The sequence below is a fragment of the Elephas maximus genome, chromosome 3, assembly GCF_024166365.1.
Source record: "Elephas maximus indicus isolate mEleMax1 chromosome 3, mEleMax1 primary haplotype, whole genome shotgun sequence".
NCBI lineage: Eukaryota > Metazoa > Chordata > Mammalia > Proboscidea > Elephantidae > Elephas > Elephas maximus.
In genome coordinates, this window is record NC_064821.1 from 204,888,358 (window position 1) to 204,911,875 (window position 23,518).

Consider the following 23,518-nt stretch of genomic DNA (forward strand, 5'->3'; position numbering starts at 1 on the left):
GTGGATACCCTTCGCCATGTTATCAGCCAGACAGGAGGATACAGTGACGGACTCGCAGCCAGTCAGATGTACAGTCCGCAGGGCATCAGTGTAAGAAAACAAGGCGCACCCCCTTTTTTTTTTACTCTATCACTACCAATTATTTTAAAGCCACGGGGCTTGGAATGCCACTTAGTAGGACTTGCCTTAGCCTTACAGTCGCCTAGTTTTTTCGTCTGTCTCGGTCATGCCATCGGCAGCGTTCTACCCACAAAAAACGTGGCGATTGGTCAGGCTTCATGTAGGCAGCTGGCGTCTAGGGCTGTCAGACGCAATCAGTGTTTGCGTGGCACCTGCGGCCACATGCACTCAGCTGAGAGGAGCTGCTAAACAGGTGACACCTAGTACAACAGTGGTAGGAAGAAGCATCATCACAAGCTAAGGCCTGGGAACCTGGGAAGGAAAACCAACAGCCAAAGCTCCTTGCATCCAGGTCTATGGTCTTAAAAAAAAAAAAAAAACTTTCTCCAATCTGTCTGTGGACAGCAACAACAAAAAATTAGCTCAGATGCCGAGTATGTTGAAGGGATGGGGAGGGGTGGGGACCATCTTCTACTTGTTCTTGGGTGCGCTGGCGGCTCCTGACTAGCATGAAAATTCATAGCGACAAGCTATGTCGCACAGAGTGAAATCGATCAGACAGACACAGGGAGAACTGAGTGTAGATTTGGGACAGCAATCCAACTTGATTTCTCAGATCAATCGTCCGCTATCTCAGCAGCAGTGACAGCAAGCGGGGACAAGAGGGCAGCATGGAAAAGGAGGCTGTTCTTAGATCAGGGCCGATTTTCTGGGCTTTTAGAGGTCACCGGAGGCTCCAGCGGAAGTGTTGCCTCAAAACTATTGAAGAAAGCGATGGTTGGTTGGTGGTGATAATTTTTTCATTTGTGTCTGTTAGGATTAAACTGGGGAGAGAAGGAAGCAAAGGTAGGTGTAATTTATTAATGTACCATAATACTAGTCTGTACTAATTGAGGTACAATGTCTGCAGTGAAAGAGTTGATGGCCCCTTCAACTTTGCAGTGGTCAAATTATACATGATCATGGCCAGGTTAGAAGGCATCAAGAGAAGACCAGCTATTTTGCCAAATGAGGAATGTTTGAAAGAATTAGGAATTCTTAGCCCGTGGAAGAGAAGATCTGGGTGAGACACGATCGTTTTAGACATGCTCATCTTCGAGAGGGATTAGATTCATACTGAATGCTTTAAAGAAAGTAGGAGAGGATCACTGCAAAGAGACTCAGATGCAGATTCCCTTCAACATTAACGGGCCTTTTTCACAGTCAGAGTTGTTCAAGGAAGAGGGAGGCTGCCTCTGGAAATCAAGAATTCACTGTCACTGGAAAAGTTCAGGCACAGCTTGGCTAGCTGGTTGGTGAGGATGTTTAGAGGGGTCAAGCACAGATCCTGATGGATCTTGGTGACATTTAAGGCCCCCTTCTTTTCAGAAATTCTTTATTTTATACCTTCTTTAGGCAGATTGCCCTCTGAGTTTATATCATATTCATCAAAACCTTCTCTGAGAGGAAAGCAGGGCTGTCGAAGTCAGCCCTGTTAGACATACTCTAGGTAATCATGTCAGTTTCTAGGAAGGATTTCCAGAGGATTCTACTACTTGGTACTAATAATACTAATTACTGTTACTGTATTCATAATACCAATTATTAGTAGTGTATTAATGTCTAATTCACCAGAGGCTCCATTTACAAAAATACAAGATACCATGGTGGGGATGTACAGTCTCAAAAATGGTTTCTGGAAGGATGGAATTGCTCTGTGTTTGTGTATACATGCACATTTATGCATTTCCTGAGTATTTTTTATATATAGGATAGATTTTTCCAGAGAAATGTTGCTCTGTGCGTAAGTGGAAGAGAAGAACATAAGAAAAGTCTCTAGTGTGAAGACAGCAACATAGGCATTCTTAGAAAAGGGGACTGGGCGGGAAATGGGCTGACAGTTCTGCTATTTGGCATCTGTCTTTCCTAATCGGGCAGCCCAGAAGATAGCAGCACTCAGACTCTGGGGGCCACCACTGACCCCTGTGACGTCACCTGGCGGCCTGGGAGTCATTTCTGAAAGAGTGTAACCAAACATGTGCAGACAATTATGTCTGATTGCATAAGCCCGCCACAAACACTGGGCTTGAGAATGCCACTTGAAAGAGTCTATCGTTTTGCACTGATTGTTTTTTTCTCTGTGAATGGTGGTTATTTCATTTCTGGTTTCTTAATATGCAGGGTAAATGAATCAACAGCTGCTCATGATGTGAGATGTTTGTTTGGTATCAGTTTTAAATTTTGCCACCTGCAGGAGACTAAGCCTGGTATAGTGAGATGTATTTTTAGATGGTGGCATTAGACACTGAGAAGTGTATATGTGCAGATTAGGGCTGTAGCTGCCAGGAGCAGAACGAGAGGGAGAGAAGAGGAGGGGAGACAGAAAGAGACTGGACAGGAATGAGAGATTTGCGCCAAGAAATAAAAATAAACAGTTTGTAAACCCAAAGCAGAGATGGAATTCCCAACTGGCCTCTGGATTGTGTTTCATTCTGTGGAGGACACTTTCTGGGCAGCTTTTACCCTCTCCCCTGGCAGGGTTTTCATAGCACCCACCCATGTCTTATCCAACCCACATCTGTTTTAAATCCTCTAAAGTTCAGACCGAGGAGCCCTGGTGGCGCAACAGTTAAGTGCTCGGCTGCTAACCAAAAGATTGTCAGTTCAACCCTGCCCACCAACTCCCAGTGAGAAAGACCTGGCAGTCTGCTCCTGTAAAGGTTACAGCCTAGAAAGCCTTATGGGACAGTTCTGCTCTGTCACATGGGGTCACTATGAGTCAAAAATTGACTCAACAGCAGCTGACAACAACAACAAAGTTCAGACCACTTGCCTTAAACTACGACCATGTAGCAATGGGGTTGCAAGGTGCAGCAGTAAGACTCCTGTACCTGGAGTTGAAAGACAGGCCCTGACAAGTTTCTGTGTGGCTGTGGGTAGGCATCTAAGCGCCCTTCTATAAAATGGGGCCAGTAATTCATACCCTTAATACCTCAAGGGCTGCTTTAGGGAAAATGAGAAAATAAGTAGGAAGAACTTGACGAAGCATAAATTGTTCTGCATGAATGCAGTATGAAATGTTATAAGCGATAACTTTCTAATTTGACCTTTTCCCCGATTCGTGTGAGCAGTTTTCACAGTAGGTGGTTCCTAGTGAGGACAGGCTTGGGCAAAGTTGTCACTTTTTTTCTCTTCTCATGGAAAGGTATGCTTTTGAGATGGATATAGAGTTACTCAAGGTCTCAAGACCCCCTTCCTTAGCCACTGTGAGAATTAAATTATACCTCTTTAAGTACTTTGTGTTCTCAAATGACAACGGGCAATGCTTACTAGGTTTAGAGTGGCTTTAAGTAATGGAGGGAGATTATTTCACTTCTCTGTCAATCAGACATACTTAAAGATCACTTAGCTATCTATCGCATCCATTCTTTCCATTCCCACTGCCACCATCCTGGTTCTAGAAATAACTCATTCGCTGCAATACCCTCCTAATTACTGTTACTGCTTTGACTCCTTCTTTCACCTTTACTCATCCCCTGGACTGGGAAGACATTCCTTGCTCAGAAATCATCCGTGGCTCCCCAATGCCCACCTAAGCAAGCTCAAACCCTGAATCTGGCATTCAACGCCCTCTACCCTCTCACTCCAACCTACTTGTCCTTCCAGCCTCATCCTCCATCACCAAAGTAAACTCTGGACGCCAGTCAGTGTGGTCAGCTCCCCCTTACCTGGTCAGGCACTTGCCCCCACATTTGCTCGTCTGTCCCATCGACAAAGATGTTCTTTCATCCCTATACCACCTTCTTATCTCACCCCACTGTCAAAATCAGACTTGTTCTTCCCCGCCCAGCTCTCCTTGCTGTGTCTTTCTCTTAGCCCTTTGCCTCTCTTTTCTTCTCAAGGTACAGAGAATATACCCCTATTACTTGGTCTTTGTGTCTTTCATTCCCAAATATATATACGACCCTAAAATGTATATATTAGTTGCTTGAAACATGTCTTTTGCATGAATAAGTGAGAATGGAGAAGACAAGATACGATTGAATTAAAAACACACTTTAATGATCTATAGCCATGTCTTAGGTTTTCTCTCAGCCTTAAAGTATCTGGCCATAGTTTTTATTACAGATGTTTCACTAACCCACAAATAGACTGTCTTTTTAGTGCAAAAGCGTTAAAAGGGCCTGCTTTTTGGAATGAGTTTTCTAAACGTTTTGGCCAATGCAGATTGTCTGAGAATACGATTAGAATCAGCACTGAATATGTAAAGTCAAGGGGTGATGATAATGCTCAAAGAGAACCATCCCTTTGCTTACTTTAACTGATTTTACCCTAAGCCATTCATCTTGCCATGTAATAGTGTTTCTGACGGGATTTTCTTTGGCTCCCTAGTAAATGTAGGACTAGAACCTGCATGGACAACCCAGTAGAAGGTGGAAGCAACCTGAAATCAGGAAATTTGGATTCTTCTCATGGCTTTTCTTTCACTGAGTCACTTTCACCTCTTTGTCGTTGCTTCATCTGAAAAATTTGCCAGTTTACGCAGATGAGCAAGCTCTGAGGTGCCTTTTATAAAGCTCAATAGTTCTAGAATCCTACAAGTAGAATCTTTGATACTTACTGTTGGCTCAAGGGACTTCAGACTCAAGTGTAGCGTTCTCTCCTAAAAAAGTTCTTTCATTATCATTAGCCTGACCCATACTTCCTAGCCCACCCCACTGCCCACCCCTCAGATTGTATCTTCAGGCCCTAAATGGGAAGGAGGAAGAGCTCACTTACATGAACTTTTTTCCCTTTCAATTCTCAGAGATTTGTGATAAGAGAAAGCGTTATTCTTTAGAGTGAAAAAATTCATTTTTTTTTTAATGTGAGTTAAAGGGGCGGGTTCACTCCAGCCAGTCTTACATGTATATAGACACCCCTGTAAGATTTTTCTTAATCAAGAGTCTCAGTGAAACTGGAAATAAAGTGTTTGCGTTCTCTCTGTAAGGGGAACACGCTCTTAACATCACCTTATGATAGAAAAGCCTCATTAATTTGGCTTTGTGACAGAATAATGGAGTTTTTCTCTATGTAAACCATAATATAGGTGTTTTTGTTTTTTTTTTCTCTCATATTAGGAGAGGAAAAAAGGACATTCCCTAGGAAAATAAATAAAATGTAAATCATTAGAACAAAAATCGCCTCCTATTTAAGTGAACATATTACATACATTTGAGTATCACAAGGGTTACTTGGTAACACTTGGCAACATGCCCTAATTTTAAGTGTTTTAACTACTTCTGAGGGATTTCCCTCCATTTAAAGTAGATTTTAATACTACAGAATTGTAGCACTGGGGAATGAAGGTGATAATTAAAATTCATGTGCAAATCTTTAGAAATTCACTTTAAGTATACAGAGTTTCAATCCTTCTATCCTACCACGCTGAATTCAAAGTTTGAAGGGATTAAAGTATATCAGTTGCCTTTGGGAACCTTCTGGTGCTGCTGCCAGTGGTCAGTGAAGTAGCCACAGGCCAGAGGTAAGTGAAATGGGGAGGAAGCGTGGGTCTGGGCATGCCAAGCTGGCGCTAAAGGCAGAAGGGGCAGAGTAGACAGGCTCCCACCCTCAAGACACTTACAGTCTGGCTCTCCTTCCTGACAAGCCAAAGGGAAACAAAGTAAGTCTCCTTACTTCTTAGGTGACAGAGCCTTTAAACGTTAAAGCCATACCAGCTGAGCATTTGAGGCCAGAAAAGCATTTCATTTCAGCCCCCAAATTGCTGGAGAAACACAAAATCATTGTTTTACAAGTAATCCATCTTTTTTTCCCCAGCCGCCAGGTGAAAGCCTTTTAAAGGCAACAGAAATCAAATGAGGCCACACCGTTTATTGGCTTATTCACACATCCATTCATTCATTCATGTATTCGCTCATCCATCTATTCATTTAATGAACGTGTGATCATTAGCATTTTTGACTTCGGGGAAAGAAGCTTCATCATACTATATCCAGGTCAAGGTATAGAAACCTTGTGCCTGAGAAGATGGAAAACCTTGAGGCCCATTGGGAAGTATTTTGCTTTTGGTCTAGTTTAACACTTTGTCTGGGATGAGATTTCATGTTCTTAGAAAACAAGGACAAGGGAGCCAACCAACTCAGTAGTCTAAGAGGAAATCTGAAATTCTATAATAGAAGAGAGGAGTTTAAGAACAATCAGCAGTAGTTTGAAAAGTCTGCTCTGCCAAGCCAAACAGACATACCATGCATGAATTTATGATACTAAGCATCCTTTTGTGGAGACTCCTTTTCTCTTTGTGGAATTAATTCATCATGACCGATTTTGTTGACCTCAAACCTAATGATATGATCACTGCAAATATCATTACTCAGGGTGTGTGTGTGCGGGTGCGCACATTCCGTTCCTACCGCTTTCTGGCTGTACGGCTGTGAACAAGTCACTTTCCCTTAATAGACCTCATTTTCCTGAGCTCTATAAAGGACGATTGAGCTGGGTGATCCCTAAGGCCTCTTCTAGCTCTGGAATGTCTCTTCCAATCCCACATGATAGGATTCTACTTATAAACAATGTTTTTCCATTTCTAAGAAAATGGGGGAGGAGGGAATATACCTCATAGCCATAAATAAAAGGTAGAATTGTGTTTGGGAGGATGACAGTGTATGCCACGAAAGGAATTGGCGGACCCCCCCACACACACCAAGCTGGACCCACATGTGTGGCCATGGTACCCTTGCTGGGTTCCGTTAGTGTTGGTCTTCCTGCTCTGTAGAGAAAAATCAAAACCTTGAAAGGGCAGTTTGTTCTTGTGGTTGCTCCTGAAAGTGGTATGGCCCTTCTCAGAAACCAAACCAAACCCTTTGCCATCGAGTTGATTCAGATTCACAGCGACCCGATAGGACAGAGTAGAGCTGCCCCACAGGGCTTCCTAGGCTGTAAATCTTGAGGAACTCAGAATGCCACATCTTTCTCCCATGGAAAGGCCAGTGGGCTCAAGTCACCAACATTTCAGTTAGCAGCCGAACACTTAACTACTGTGCCACCGGGGCTCCTTATGGCTCCTCTCGACCTTAGTAAATATTAAGCTAATTAAATAGACTGAATTTAATTGTGGGAAACATTAACGTTAATTTCTGAAGACGGCCCTCTTTTTACTGGGTCTAGCCTCACTGCTTCTTGGCATCTAGGAAGCTGTGTTCTTAGACAAGCTGGTTTTCAGATAAAAACTTACACTAGAGTTCTTTGTTAGGAGACCCCATTGTTATTTTAAAATTTAGTAAAGTCTTTAATTTCCCCATAGAGTTCATCTCGGCAGTATTTGAGTTTAAGGAAATTCCTTTTCCGCATCTCTAAATATTAAGAGCTTTTCCAAATTGACAGAATGAATAAATGAATGAATTAATGAAACAGTCAGCAAATATTTATTGAGAGCCTTCAAATATTCATCATCAGGAATACAAGGACATAGCTCTTGTACTCCACCAAGTCATAGAAAGCTAAAAGAATGGGGAGTTACCTGGTCTAGTCCCTGCTTCTCTGAAATGTAGGACTCCCTCCCCCAATATAGTTAGTTCTCCAATTTTTTAAGGTGTTTTGGGAATGGCAGTTGTAAGAGGTATTTACACACACACACACAAAATATTTGAATTGCTTATAAACATAGATTGTTTATAAACATAAACATAGATTGACAACTTGCCATTTTTTATAGATTTTTGCAAGTAACCATGCCAAAGGCTGTTCTTTCCCTCTAGAACAGTGCTGTTCAGTCAGTTAAGGGGTAACCACATATGGCTATTAAGCACTTAAAGTGTAGTTAGTGTGACTGCAGAAAGGGATTTTTAATATTATCTAATTTTAATTAAATTTAAAAAGCCACACCTGACTAGTGGCTACCACATTGGACTGTGAAGCTCTAGGTGCTCTGCCATTAGTTTGGTGGCTACCAAAGGTGAGGTGACTGTGTTTGAGCTGTGACCATTTGCAAAAACAGAATAGACACAAAAAAACACAGAGCACAGAAAAGCGTACTTTCTATTTAAACATGTACAAGAAGTTAACTCAGATTAGCATAATAATGTGCCTCAACAACAAAGTAATATGCAGGAAGATTTAAAAACTAAATACCTACATTTATTGTGGTTCTATTTGCTGTAATTTTCAACTCTTGTCAGTCATTAATTCATCTAACGTAGGCATTTTTCAAGCCTAAGCAGAACGTGTCTTTGAACCCATCCTGAACTCTTTAAGTCCAGACCCTTTGGGGTTTATTTGAGGTGCAGTCTCTGTTTCCAGTCTCCCCGGTGACCCAGGGGTGACCCAGGTGTTTGCCAGCATCCTCTGCTCAGCCACTCCTTCCTCCCTTCAGTGCTGTGCTATTCAGTTTGTTCTGTAGGCCCACAGCAAAGGCCTCACCTGGGAGCTTGTTAGAAATGCAGAATCTCAAGCCCCATCCTGGGCCTTTTAAATCAGATTCTACATTTTGACCATATCCCCTGGTGATTGTAGAACATGTTAAGTTTGAGAAGCTCTGCTGTAATGTTGCTATAACTTACCTAAGAGAAGTAATCACGTTGCTTTCTTTGCATGAAGGATAAAAAAAAAAAAAAAAGCCACTGGCCACTGAGTTTATTCTGACTCAGAGACCTTATAGGAGAGAGTAGAACTGCCCCATAGAATTTCGAAGGCTGGAATCTTTACAGAGCAGACTGCTACATCTTTCTCCCACAGAGCAGCTAGTGGGTCCTAAACTATTGACTTTTTAGTTAGCAGCCGAGCGCTTAACCACTGCATCACCAGGGCTCTTTGCTTTAAAGATACTACCTTTTAAAAATTTTCTGACATACAGAAAATTTGAAATTTTACAGTGAAACCAGCATACCCACCACCTAGATTCTACCGTTAATATTTACTGGGCTCTGGTGACTCAGTGGTTAAAAGCGCAGGCTGCTAACCAAAAAGCTGGCAGTTCGAATCCACTCCTTGGAAACCCTGTGGGGCAGTTTTACTCTGTCCTGTGGGGTCACTATGAGTTGGAATAGACTTGACAGCAATTTTTTTTTTTTTTTTTTGGAGCCTGGTGGTATAGTGGTTAAGAGCTTGGCTGCTAACCAAAAGGTTGGCTATTTGAATCCACCAGCCACTCCTTGGAAACTGAGGGGCAGTTCTACTCTGTCCTACTGGGTTGCTATGAGCTGGAATCATCTCGATGGCAACGGATTCGGATTTGGATTTTGGATACTTTGGTGGCGAAAACAGTTTAAGTGCTCGACTACTAATTGAAAGGTTGATGGTTCAAACCCATCTAAAGGACTTTAGAAGACTGGCCCCACATTCTGCTTCTGAAAGCCACGGCCTTAAAAACCCTATGGAAGAGTTCTGTTCTGCACACATGGGGTCTTCTTGAGTCCGAACCCACTCTACAGCAGCTGACAACAGCAGCAACATACTTGCCTTAGGACATTTCTATCCACCCTTCTTTCCATTCATCAGTCTTATTTTTTTGGATGTGTTTCAAGGTAGATTGCAGACGGTCCACTGTCCCTTAGATAAATACTCCTGGTGTGCGTGTCATTAAATTGAGTTCAATATTTGTTCTCAGGGTTTGTTTTTGTTTTTTTTTTTCTGCTTAGGTAAAATTTACACACAAGTAAATGTATGCATCGTAAGTGTGCATTCTCTGAGTTTTGACGAATGTGACACACCAGCGTATCCGGGCACTATCCTTTATTGTTTCTACCCCTTTCTCACAGTTTACAAAAACCACGCATGAGGGCATCCACCAAACACCTTGGGCTTTTCCAGGCAGTCAGAGGGTTCCCTCCTCTCACTCCCAGCTGCCTCACACCCCTCATCCTATCTTAAGATCAAGCTCTGCTAGAAAGACCATTTTAAATTGAGTAAGGTTGTTTGTTGTACGCTCGCCTTAACTTCTGACCTGGTATGCCTATTTTAAAGAGACTTCTGTCCCTTTTACATAGGAAGGGCTTTTGAAACATAAAAATGGAAAGCGGTAGTATTTGAAAATTAAATGATACTGTGCATACCTCACTTATATTACATTTCACCTGTTTTATCTTTTGGCATTTTTTCCCCTTTTTTCTTTAGCATCCTTTAACTTGAAGTCTAGTTTACTTTCTGATGCTTCCCAAAACTTATCCAAACTTAACGATTTTTCAAAGTCACACTCCTGTCTAAAATTGTATGTTATTCTTCCGTAGGGAAGTGATTTTCACAGAGTGTAAATATCCATCCTTAACCCACACCTTATACTTTTGTCAGGGTGTGAGGTTCTTCTGAGGGAAACTTATAGGCCCTTTGTCATGAGGGCTGTAGAGTTCTGGAGAGACCCAGGGTGACTACGGGGGGTTGTGCCTTTTTTGTTTTTAAAGGTATAGCAACACAAGCACAACTGCTTACATGCTTAAAGTTCTGGGAATAATTTTAGCCTCCCGCCAGTATCCATACTAAGAACACTTAATTCGTAACATTTATCGAGTGCCCTACTAGAGTCATGTCTTTATAAGCACCATAACCGTTTTATAGAGGAGGAGACCAGCTAACAGAGGTTAAGTAGTTGCCCAGGGTCATGCAGCCAGTAATTGATAGAGCCAGGGTTTGGACCCAGGTCAGTCTAATTCCGAGCCTCTATTGTTTCCCTTTCTCCAGATGGACCCTTGAGCCCCTAGTTCTTACACTAAGAAGGAGGTTGGGAAGAACTTCACAGTAAGAGAATCACTGTTACTTTGCCTCATAATAAGTATTTTGGAGGTTGGCTGATATGGAAAGGAAATATGAGAGCTCAGTTATGATCAACCTGTTGTGCATCTTTTCAGGCTACCATGTAGAAGGCTTAAGACTAGTTGGTTTTTTTTTTTTCAAGGTAAACTTAGAAAAGTATATTAAAAGTTCTTCCCTAGATATAAGCTATTCCACTCCACTGTTGTGTCATATCTGGTTAACCAGTTTAACCAGTGACCAGGGATCGTGCACAAGAGAGAGCATAGATTTTAGATTAAGCTTCTCTTCATAGAGGGGTTCAGTGGTTCATAACAGGAGGCACAACTGTTCTAGGAATATAGTATAAATATCAATAGAGGTAGCTTTTTTTTAAAAAAAAAATCTGAGGGGCAGTAAAATAGAAGCAAAAGGAAAATTTTTGCTTGTTAACTTACTAGATTACACAGGTTAAATGAAAGTTTTAGTAGAAGTCCCTTTGTGCATGAATGGTTAAGCACTTGGCTACTAACTGAAAGGTTGGTAGGTTGAGTCCTCCCAGAGGTGCCTCAGAAGAAAGGCCTGGGAATCTACTTTTGAAAGATCACAGCTGCTGAAAACCTTGGGGAGCACAGTTCTGCTCTGAAACACATGGGGTTGCCTTGAGTTGGAATTGAATCCATGGCAGCTGGTACTGGTAGTGGGAGGGAGATGAGCATTGGAGAAACTAGAGTACTAACCACAAAGTTAACAGTCTCTCCTGGACCAACAGAAGATAAGGGAGTAAACACACTGAAGTAGAAGGATAATACAATATGAATAAAATTATAAAAATGACATAGGAAAAAATGACGAAAAGTACAAATTTAAAAAGAGCTAGGGAATAAGAAAAACAGAGAGATAGGAAGAGAGAATATACCAATCAGCTACAAAGCAATGGAAGGATAAAATGGCAGAAGAATGTAAAATTGTATGTAAAATGGCAACGTGAAGGTTAAAAACAAGATGCACAAGTATTAAGAGAACAATGAAAACATAAAATAAGCTAGGATGAGTGGTAAAAATAACATCAGCTAAGAAGATAGTTAACAAAGATTAAAAAACAGATCAAGTAGTAATAAAACAAGGAAGTGATGTAAAGCAGTAAATTAAAGGACAATTACAAAACAGTAAGGATAGAAAATTAACAGGCTAAAAAGACACTTAATAATTGTATTAATAGCTAACACTTACTGACTTCTTTCCATGTGCTAGACACTTTATATGCACTAACTCATTTAATTCAAGTTTATTAAAATAATTACAAACATTTTAAAATGTAAGCAAAAAATGTTCAGAGGGGGAAAACCAGGCATCAGAACAACAGCAAAATAAACTCAAGTTTAACAACATGGACCTGCAGAGGTCGATTTTCATTCCTGTCTAGTGTGACGTTTGTAGCTGCTAAAAGCAGTAAGTACCTGGCCTGGCACTTTTCTTTCACTTCCTCTCTAGGCCATAGTTTCTTAAAGCACCTGGCCTATGCTAGAGTCTCAGTAGATGCCATTTCTCTCTCCCTCTTCTCCTAATGTTATGGATTGAAATGTGCCCCCTAAAAATATATGTCAACTTGACTAGGCCGTGATTTCCAGCAGTGTGTGATTGTCCTCCATTTTGTGATCCGATATAACTATCCTGCATTTTGTGATATGTTGTAAATCCTAACCTCTATATGTTAAGGAGGTAGGATTAGGGTGGGGTGTATCTGGCGTCATACCTTTACCCTTACTGAAGTCACACCTTTTATCTTACAAGAAGTACAAAAGGGAGGTGGAAGCAGACACAGGAGACCTCACCACCACCAAGAAAGAAGAGGCAGGAGCAGAGTGGGTCCTTTGGACCCAGGGTCCCTATGCTGAGAACTTCCTATACCCAGGAGACAGAGAGGTATAACACTGGAGATGGTACAAGATGGCACAAAGCAGCTGCAGAGAACCAGCAGCAGGAGAACCAGAAAATTAGCAGGAGATGACACAGTGGGAGTGCTGACCCACAGAATGAGAAATCTGAGTGCCTTCAGGCAGGAAGCTTGCTGGTGGGGTAGGGTGCCTCTGGATACTTGTCAGAGAGCTTTGTAACACTTGCAGGCTGGGTTGAGGGGGAGAGGGGAGAAAGACAGGCTTGCCTGTGGGCATGGCTGAGAAGCTGTGCTGACCAAAGAACTGTATCCTAAGTTGTTTCTGATTCTAAATTGTAACCTATTTTGCCAAGACAACACCACTCATCTGTCAGTTTAATGTATTGTGATGGCTTACATGTTCCTGTGATGCTGGAAGGTATGCCACTGTTATTTCAAATACCCATGGTGGACAGTTTTCAGCAGAGCTTCCAGACTAAGACAGGCTAGGAAAAAGGACATGGGAATGTACTTCTAAAAATATTGGCCAGTGAAAATTTTATGGCTAGCAGCAGAACATTGTCTGATACAGTGCCAGAAGATGAGCTCCTCAGGTTGGAAGGCCCTCAAAATATGGCTAGGGAAGAGAAGCCTCCTCAAAGCAGAGTCAGTCTTAATGACGTGGATGGAGTCAAGCATTTGGGACCTTCCTTTGCTGATGTGGCACAACTCAAAATGAGAAGAAACAGCTACAAACGTCTCTTAATAGTTGAAACATAGACTCTAAGAAGTATGAATGTAGGAAAATTGGAAGTTGTCAAAAATGAAATGGAAATCTTGAAGATCAGTATCCTAGGCATTAGTGAGCTGAAATGGACTGGTATTGGCCATTTTGAATCAGACAAATATATGGTCTACCATTCCAAGAATGACAAATTGAAAAGGAATGGCATCTCATTCATTGTCAAAAGGAACATTTCAAGATCTATCCTGAAATACAAAGCTGTCAGTGAGAGGATAATATCCATATACCTACAAGAAAAACCAGTTAATACATCTATTATTCAAATTTATGCACCAACCACTAATGCCAAAGATAAAGAAATTGAAGACTTTTACCAAGTTCTGCAGTCTGAAGTTGATCAAACATGCAATAAAGATGTACTGATAATTACTGCTGATTGGAACGCAAAAGTTGGAAAAGAAGGCTATAAAGAAGAAGGAAAATATGGCCTTGGTGAAAGAAATGACATTGGGGATTGCATGACAGAATTTTGCAGGATCAACGACCTATTCATTGGAAATACCTCTTTTCAATAACATAAAAGGTGACTGTACACGTGGACCTTGCCAGGTGGAATAAACAGAAATCAAATAGACTACACCTATGGAAAGAGACAATGGAAAAGCTCGATATCATCAGTCAGAACAAGGCCAGGGTCAACAGCACAACAGAACAGACCATCAATTGCCCATATGCAAGTTCAAGTTGAAGCTGAAGAAAATGAAAACAAGTCCACAAGAGCCAAAGTATGATCTTGAGTATATCCCAATTTAGAGACCATCTCAAGAATAGAATTGACACATGGAACACTAACAGCTAAAAATCAAATGAGTTGTGGGATGACATCAAGGACATCATACATGAAGAAAGCAAAAGGTCATTAAAAAGAGAGGACAGAAAGAGAGACCAAAATGGATGTCAAAAGAGACTCTGAAACTTGCTCTTGAACGTAGAGTAGCTAAAATGAATGGAAGAAATGACGAACTAAAGGAGCTGAAGAGAAGATTTCAAAGGGTGGCTTGAGAAGACAAAGTAAACTATTATAATGAAATGTGCAAAGACCTGGTGTTAGAAAACCAAAAGGGAGGAACATGCTCAGCATTTCTCAAGCTGAAAGAACTGAAGAAAAAATTGAAGCCTCAAGTTGAAATATCGAATGATTCTATGGACAATTTTTTTTTTTTTTAATTTTTATTGTGCCTTAAGTGAAAGTTTACAAATCAAGTCAGTCTCTCACACAAAACCTTATATACACCTTGCTACATACTTCCAATTACTCTCCTCCGAATGAAACAGCCCGCTCTCTCCCTCCCTCCACTCTCTCTTTTCATGTCCATTTTGCCAGCTTCTAACCCCCCTCTATCCTCTCATCTCCCCTTTGGGGAGGAGATGCCAGCATAGTCTCAAGTGTCCACCTGATCCAAGAAGCTCACTCCTTACCAGCATCGCTCTCCAACCCATTGTTCAGTTCAATCCCTATCTGAAGAGTTGGCTTTGGGAATGGTTCCTGTCCTGGGCCAACAGAAGGTCTGGGGGCCATCGCCACCGGTGTCCTTCTAGTCTCAGTCAGACCATTAAGACTGGTCTTTTTATAAGAATTTGGGGTCTCTCCTGCTCCCTCAGGGGTTCTCTATTGTGTTCCCTGTCAGGGCAGCATCAGTTATAGCTGGGCACCATCTAGCTCTTCTGGTCTCAGGCTGATGTAGTCTCTGCTTTATGTGGCCCTTTCTGTCTCTTGGGTTCGTAATTACTTTGTGTCCTTGGTATTCGTCATTCTCCTTTGATCCAGGTGGGTTGAGACCAGTTAATGCATCTTAGATGGCCACTTGCTAGCATTTGAGACTCTATGGACAAAATTTTAAAGTGTTAAAAAGTGAAGATATTACTTTAAGGACTAAGGTATGCCTAATCCAAGCCATGGTGTTTTCAGTCACCTCACAAGCATGCAAAAACTAGACAATGAATAAGGAAGACTGAAGAAGAATTGATGCCTTTGAATTATGGTGTTGGGGAAGAATATTGAATATACCATGGACTGCCAAAAGTATGAATAAATCTGTCTTGGAAGAAGTATGGTCAGAATGCTTCTTAGAAGCAAGGATGGCTAGATAGACTGCATCTCACATACTTTGGACATGTTATCAGCGGGGACCAGTCCCTGGAGAAGGACATCATGCTTGGTAAAGTAGAGGAGTCTGCGAAAGAAAGGAAGACCCTCAACGAGATGGATTGACACAATGGCTGCAAGAGTGGGCTCAAGCATAATAATGACTGTGAGAACGGTACAGGACGGGGCATTGTTTCATTCTATTATACATAGGGTCGTTATGAGTCAGAACTGACTCAATGGCACCAAACAGAAACAACGTGGACAAAATATTGAATGATGCAGGAAGCATCAATAGAAGGTGGAAGAAATACACAGAGTCACTGTGCCAAAAAGATTTGTCAACATTCAGCCATTTCAGGAGGTTACATATGATCGGAAAGCAATGGTACTGAAGGAAGAAGTCCAAGCTGCACTAGAAGTATTGGCGAAAAACAATTTTTCAAGAATTGATGGAATACCAGTTGAGATCTTTCAACAAATGGATGCAATGCTGGAAGCACTTGTCTATGGCAAGAAATTTGGAAGACGGTTACCTGGCCAACTGACTGGAAGAGATCCGTATTTGGGTCCATCCCAAAGAAAGTTGATTCAACAGAATCAATTAATAACAATACCATTAATATCATATGCAAGTAAAATTTAGCTGATGATAATTCAGAAACAGTTGTAGCACTACATAAACAGGGAACTACCTGAAATTCAAGCTGAATTCAGAAGAGGACGTGGAAAGAGGGATATCATTGCTGATATCAGATGGATCCTGGCTGAAAGCAGAGAATACCAGAAAGATGTTTTCCTGTGCTTTATTGAACGCAAAGACATTCAGATGTGTGGATTATAACAAATTATGGATAACATTGTGAAAATGGGAATTCCAGAACGCTTAATTGTGGTCATGTGCAACCTGTACACAGACCAAGAGACAGTCATTTGAACACAGCAAGGGGGTACTACATGGTTAAAAATCAGGAAGAGTGTGCATCAGGGTTGTACCCTTTCACCTATTTACTCAACGTGTATGCTGAGCAAATAATCCAAGCAGTTAGACTATATGTAGAAGAACTCAGCATCAGGATTAGAGGAAGACTTGTTAACAGCCTGCAATATGCAGATGACACAACCTTCCTTACTGAAAGCAAAGAAAACTTGAAGCACTTACTGATGAACATTAAAGACCACAGCCTCCAGTATGGATTACATCTCAACATAAAGGAAACAAAAATCCTCACAACTGGATCCATAAGCAACAGCATGATAAATGGAGAAAATATTGAAGTTGTCAAGGATTTCACTTTACTTGTATCCACAGTCCACGCCCATGGAAGCAGCAGTCAAGAAATCAAATGACGTATTGCATTGGATAAATCTGCTGCAAAAGACCTCTTTAAAGTGTTAAAAAGCAAAGATGTTACTTAGGTGACTAAGGTGTCACTGACCCAAGCCATGATATTTTTTCTACCGCCTCATATGCGTGCAAATCTGGACAATGAATAAGGAAGACCAAAGAAAAATTGGTGCATTTGAATTATGGATGGTACCTGACAACAACAACGTGCCAAGTCACATGGAGATCTCCAAGGAACGCTGAGTCCACAAATGCTGGTAATAGACAAGGACCTTCCCTCAGAGCCAACAGAGAGATAAAGCCTTCCCACAGAGCCGGCGCCCTGAATTCAGACTTCTAGCCACCTAAACTGTAAGAGAATGAATTTCTGCTTGTTAAAGCTGTCTACTTGTGGTATAGCTGTTAGAGCAGCGCTAGATAACTAAGACACCTAATAAGCCTTGCCTTTTCAGGGTGGAATCCCCCGTGGTTAAAATTCTCAAGCAGTAGTATGTAGAGTAGTGGGCAGGAGTACCCTGGTGGTGCAGATGGTTAATCGCTCTCCTACTAGATGAAAGGTGGGTGGTTAGAGGTGCCTAAGAAGACAGGCCGGGCGATCTGCTTCCGAAGGTCATAGCCTTGAAAATGCTATGGCGCAATTTCTGCCCTGCACTCATGGGGTCAGATTCAGCTCGATGGTACACAACAACAGACCCCTCACAAACATATGTATTTTTTTTGTCCAGAGGGTCTCCCAGTCTCCCACAAGTGAATGGCTTTTTTGTTCTTTTCTTTTTCTTTCCGTTTATCACAGCCTGGTATCCACTTTCTACCTCTAACTTTTCTATCATTTTTACCCTGTGATCTTTACCAGCTTACACCAGAAATCTCTGGTGACTATATATTCAGCTACCAAATATCTGTTGCTATTTCTTTTCCCCATACTTTTTTCTGGGGCATGTTGCTGTCTCTGTACCCTTGGCCTTGGCCAACAATCCATTCATTCATTCCTTAGCAGACATTTTCTTGGTACTTATGAACCAGTGTTGGGCAATAGGGCAGGGAAAATGAAGCGAGCTCTCCATCTTGCCTCAGCTGACTCCTGTGTTTAGTTCGGTTCCCTTGGCACTGTTCTTTGTGGAAAGGGAAAAACAGCTGGCTAACACTCTTCATAGGCAGTTATTGTATTTTGCAAAGAGTTACAAAATCACTTGGCTAACTTTATCTTCTCAGCAAAAATATCCCAGTTCCCTCAGCTTTTTGTTCAAGACCTGTGTTTGACCATGAATTACAATGTCCCGTCTTCACCAGTGAGCTCAAGAGGCTGGGCAAACCCACAAAATGAAGACCTAAACTGCATATGGACTTCCTTCATATATTTTGTTTAAATTTTCCATTTCCTTTTTTTTCTGATTACAAGTTAATATTCAATGTGGAAAATGTGGACAATGCAGAAAAATCACACAGAAGAAAATACTGTTAACTTTTTGCTCTGTAGCCTTCTAGCTTTTCTGTGTTTGTGTGTGTGTTTGTGTGGTGTACAAAACTTATAATCGTATCGAGTGTATCATTTTGCAACCTACTGATTTTACTAAAAATATCTTATGAATATTTTACAAAACACATTCTTCTTAAATACAGCTTTAAATAACTGTATTTAAATCTGTTACAAGGAAAGTCCGTAATTTATTTAATTAATCTCTACTGTGGAACGTTTGAAGTGTTTTGGGGTTTTTTTTGTTTATTTGTTTATTTTTACTGTTGTTAATAACACTGTGGTAAACATCATAGATCAGAAAATTCAGTATATATTGTTATTATTTCCTTGGATAAATTCCTAGACATGGAATTACTGGGCCAAAGGATATGAAGACGCCTGAGGTCTTTGTGATGTAAATTTTTCTATTAATTTATGGGATATATAAATTATACATATAATTACATATATAATTTATGTAATTATAATTTTTAGTAATTTATGGCATGCCTGGGTAGTACAAATGGTTAATATGCACGGTTGCTATCCGAAAGTTTGGAGGTTTGAGTCCTCCCAGAGGAGCCTCGGAAGAAAGGCCTGGAGATCAATGTCTAAATATCAGCCATTGAAAACCCTGTGGAGCACAGTCCTACTCTGACACACACATTTGGTCGCCATGGGTCGGAATTGATTCAACAGCAACTGGTTGGTTAGTAATTTATACACTGGTTGTATATGATCATTCTATTTGCCCACACCCTCAGTAACAATGTCTTAGCAGTTTTGTACTCCTTACCAATTATCAAATTATAAAATGGCCTGTCATTTTTATTTTAATATGCATTCTTGAAATGTTCATCTTTTCCTTATTGACCTCTAAGAGCTCTTTACACAGTAAGGATATTATCCTGTCACGCTCACAGTCAGCATACAGAGGAACTCTTCTGAGTGGCGGAGGGTTTATGTGGAGTAAGACCCAGGTCTCAGCCTGTCTGTGCCTGTGGAAAATTCTCCAGCCTGAGAACTGGACTGTCAGTCTCGGAAACAAAAGGAGAATTATCACCAAGACGGATCTCTAAGTGATACTGATGCTGATCTTAAAAATAGAGGGAAAAAAAAATTAACCCTGCGATCTGAATTAGTTTGACATTTTCTTTATTTCTGGGCTATAAAAAGGCTCAAAACCCATTGCTGTTAAGGTGATTCCAACTCATAACAACCCTACGGGACAGAGTAGAACTGCCCCATAGGGTTTCCTAGGCTGTAATCTTTACGGAAGCAGGTCAATAGGGCTTTTCTCCTGTGGAGCCACGGGTGGGTTCAAATTGCTGACCTTTTGGTTAGCAGCCGAACGCTTAACCACTTTGCCACCAGCCCTCCGGCTATAACAAGACTCAGGATTATAAAATAGAACCTAACAGTTTTCAAAAAAAAAACCTAGAAATATGTCTGTCATTCAGAAAGTTCTTTGAAAATTGACCCTACTCCCAGTATTACCTTCATTATTGCGAGTTCCCTGATACACAAGTCCTTGGCTTGTTCATAGCCAGGTCAGAGAAACAAAAGCTCATGTATTTATAAAGCCTTCTCATGGCCTTAGCTAGACTCAGGCCAAGAAAATGGCCTTTCGAGCAACTAGATGTTTTCTCTGATTTCACATGCTTTATCAGCCTCCTTGTTCTTTCACCACCTGAAAAAATAGCGCGTTTCCTCTACATTATTGAACTGTTAACATCTCACCAGCCTCTCTCCCCTTCTCATTCCATAGCAGGATGACTGCAGGACAACCAGCGAGTCAGAATCCTAGACCCACTGTGCGTGGAAGAATTCCTCCGCAGAGATTTCTGGGACTATTTAAAAGGAAAAAACAAAAATTTAAAAATACCCCCTATATACTTGGCTGAGAATCCCAGAATAAGAGGGGGTGTTCTTCAGCATCCTCTGACGATCTCTAAACCAAAAAAACCATTGCCATCGAGTCAATTCTGACTCATAGGGATCCTGCAGTACAGAGCTGAACTGCCCCGGAGAGTTTCCAGAGAGCGGCTGATGGATTCAAACTGCCGACCTTTTGGTTAGCAGCCAGATGCTTAACCACTGCACCACCAGGCTTAGGGTGCTATCAAATGAGTTCAGAAGTTTTGAGTACACAGATATTTTTTCAAGCTCTTTCATTTTATCAGTCGTTAGAATTTTTAAAATAACAGACCCTCCCATAAATTCATTAGGCACCATAGAAGCTAGCACCCCATTCTAGCACATTCCCCTCGACATTCTTTGCCTGCCTTCCCTGAACAGCTTCCCACCCTGTCTCCCCCACCCTCTGTTCGCTGTAATGACCCCACAAACACTAAATGGCATTTGAGTGCATTAAGCAGCAAAGTCTCTGGTGACATAGCAATTATGGCTCTGAAATAGATTTGGTGCGTCACGGAAGATAAGGGTTTTGAAAGTTTCTGTTGTGATTATAGCCTGTAACTCCCACAAATAATAGGCTTCAAAATAAGAGGCTGCCAACGGAGCCTTTGTGGCTTTGTCTCAGTGATGGCACGCAAATTGCTGTTAATGTCCTAAGTGTACTTGAATATGCCAGTCTTTGGGATGTGGAGTTGGCTCAGTGTCTCTCTTTACATGACATGTCATTGTTGGTCTGATAATCTGGGGTAATTGCTGTCTCTTGGATGGTCAGAAAAGTGTAAGGGGCTTTAGCTCCCTGTGAAGTGGCCAAGAGCATCAGGACGTACACCACGAGGGCGTGTTCACAGACACCCTTTCGTGTTTATCGTTAGGTGTGTATACGCTCTGTGTACCCTTAGTAAATCATAGCCGTGTCAGAAAAGCCAGAGCAAACCCAAAGGTTATAAAAATGAAAGGAAGAATTTTTGAGGAGCTGTATGGAATCAGCCAATTAGATCATTTATATTGAGAGTAAAAATAAATAACCCGTAGCTTAAATTGTGTAGGTGTGGCTGGCTATCTGCACAGACGTGTCTGTTGTTTTATACAGCTACTTTTTGCAGTATAGGCAGTGTGCGTGTGTGTTTGTGTGTGCACATTCCTCATTGTGCTATGAGCATTTTCTGAATCTGCGTTAGTCGTACGTGAATATGATGAAGTATGTGGAAATGATGAACTTTTTGCACACTGTGTGTGAATGTGTACAAGTATGGGTGTGTTCTGCTTTGTGCAGTTCTGAGCATAGAGGATGTTTATTCAGATATAAATAGAGTTCTCTGCCCCAAGACACCTCTGTTTAGTTGAATCAAGCTGAGCTTATTTTTCTTTGCCAAGATATCAGGATGACCTTTGAAAACTTAAATAAAAATAAACTTTTAAGTTTTAACCTCATGTATGTATATTTAACCAATGGACCACATAAATCTTGGGACCTGGAAACATTGTATATTACTGTCCTATTTGTACTTTTGGAGCCCTGGTGGCATAGTGGTTAAGAACTCAGCTGCTATCCAAAAGGTTGGCAGTTCAAATCCACCAGCTGCTCCTTGGAAACCCTGTGGCGCAATTCTACCCTGTCCTGTAGGGTTGCTATGAGTTGGAATTGACTTGATGGCAACGTGTTTATTTATAATTTTAACAGAAATAAGAAAGCGAACCTACACTACTGTATATCCTGTGTGAGCTCCAGAGAGGCTTAACTAAAATTCACCTCTGTGTCTCAGGTGCCTTATATGGCAGAATTTTTTCTGGGCCTTCAGGACAGATGAATTAGAAAAGCATGATGCAAAGGAGCCAAAGTAAATCCCGATCTCAGCAGTGACCCATGTGCGGTCTTCACTGGTGTAGCACAGTGCCATGGTAGGGTGCTGGCAGGATGGCACAACATGGCGGTGTTGCAAATGAAGCAGTCTTACAGTTAGGTTTTGACTGAGCAACACTTAGGCAGTGGTTAGGTGCATACTAGTTAAGGCTTGAAATATTGACTTTTAACAATGGAGTTCATATTCATACCAAGTGAATATGAGTCAGGTTCACCATCTTAACAAACAGGTCTTAGCCAAAGACTCTGCCTTGTGAACATTTAAGGAAAACCATGTAACTGCAAAATGATGCCATCATGATGGTGAAAATGATGGATTCCATAAGCCTTGGGACCTGAAAACATTATGTATTATTGCCCTGTGTAGCCCGTGAGGAGTAGGGTTTGTCTTGTCCAGAGCCAAGTTCTGAAATGGATTATGGCTAAGGACTAGAAGATGTTAACATTTCCCAAAAGACTTTTGGAAGCCAGACTTGTGGTTCATAGGTCCTGGCACCTTAGTAAACAACACAGAGATTCTCTTGAAGGTGAACAGAAGAGCACGACACATTTGCCTTCAGCCCTGAGCATCGGTAGCAGCAGGCTCTGCACGTGGTGCCCGATGCACCATTACCCTGCAGTGGCATATAATGGGGATTATGTTTGGCAAACCCTAGTTTCTGAGTTCCAGTTTCCCCACTTAGAAAATAGGAATAGGAGTTCACACTGAATTTGTGTACCGTTATATACTCATCACTCAGAGAAAGAGAATTACTGTTAGGATTCCTGCGTGTGCAACAGTGCAGTGATGACGGGCACCAGTGCCCAGCCGTCCCTGTAGGGCCAGGGAAATCATCCGTTTCTCTATGCATTGAACTCAGGTACTTAATTAAGCAGCCACTGGGTCAGATACAATCCTGGTTCTCTAATGCCTTGTTGTTGAACGACTTATCATCTCATGGAGGATTTAAAAAAAAAAATCAAAGGCCATCACAGGGCCTGCATGCCCTGGCATGACCAGGCCCTCCCAGCTCTCCAGCCCCATCTTGCTTCTCTCACCACCATGCTTCCTATACCACCTTCTTGCTGGCCTTCGTCCATTCCGTGGACCTTTCACAGCCCGTTTCTTCTGTGGTTGGTCCCACTCTTTGCCTGGTTCACCTTCAGTCTGACCTTTCCTGAAGCCCAACCTCAATGAGGTTCCATGTTGGGCTCTCTCATAGCACTCTTCACCATCTGGTAATGTGTATTTCTCAAAAGACAGTAAAAATCTGTGAGAGCAGAAACCAGATTTTTTTTTTTTTAAATTCACCTCAGCAGTCAAGGGCCCTGGAAGTAGGAATCCTAGAGCCAGAAATATGGGATTATCCAGACA

At 41.5% G+C, this 23,518-nt stretch overlaps 1 protein-coding gene across 5 annotated transcripts in view; it reads left to right on the forward strand.

Annotated features, from left to right (window-relative positions):
• PBX1 (PBX homeobox 1) overlaps positions 1–23,518 on the forward strand; it is a 415,683-nt gene that overhangs the window by 333,186 nt on the left and 58,979 nt on the right. For 4 of the 5 annotated variants that reach the window (XM_049881107.1, XM_049881109.1, XM_049881106.1 and 1 more), the window contains one exon: positions 1–90. In XM_049881107.1, the coding sequence (XP_049737064.1) occupies positions 1–90 (90 nt within the window). The other variant, XM_049881105.1, reaches the window with a different exon arrangement.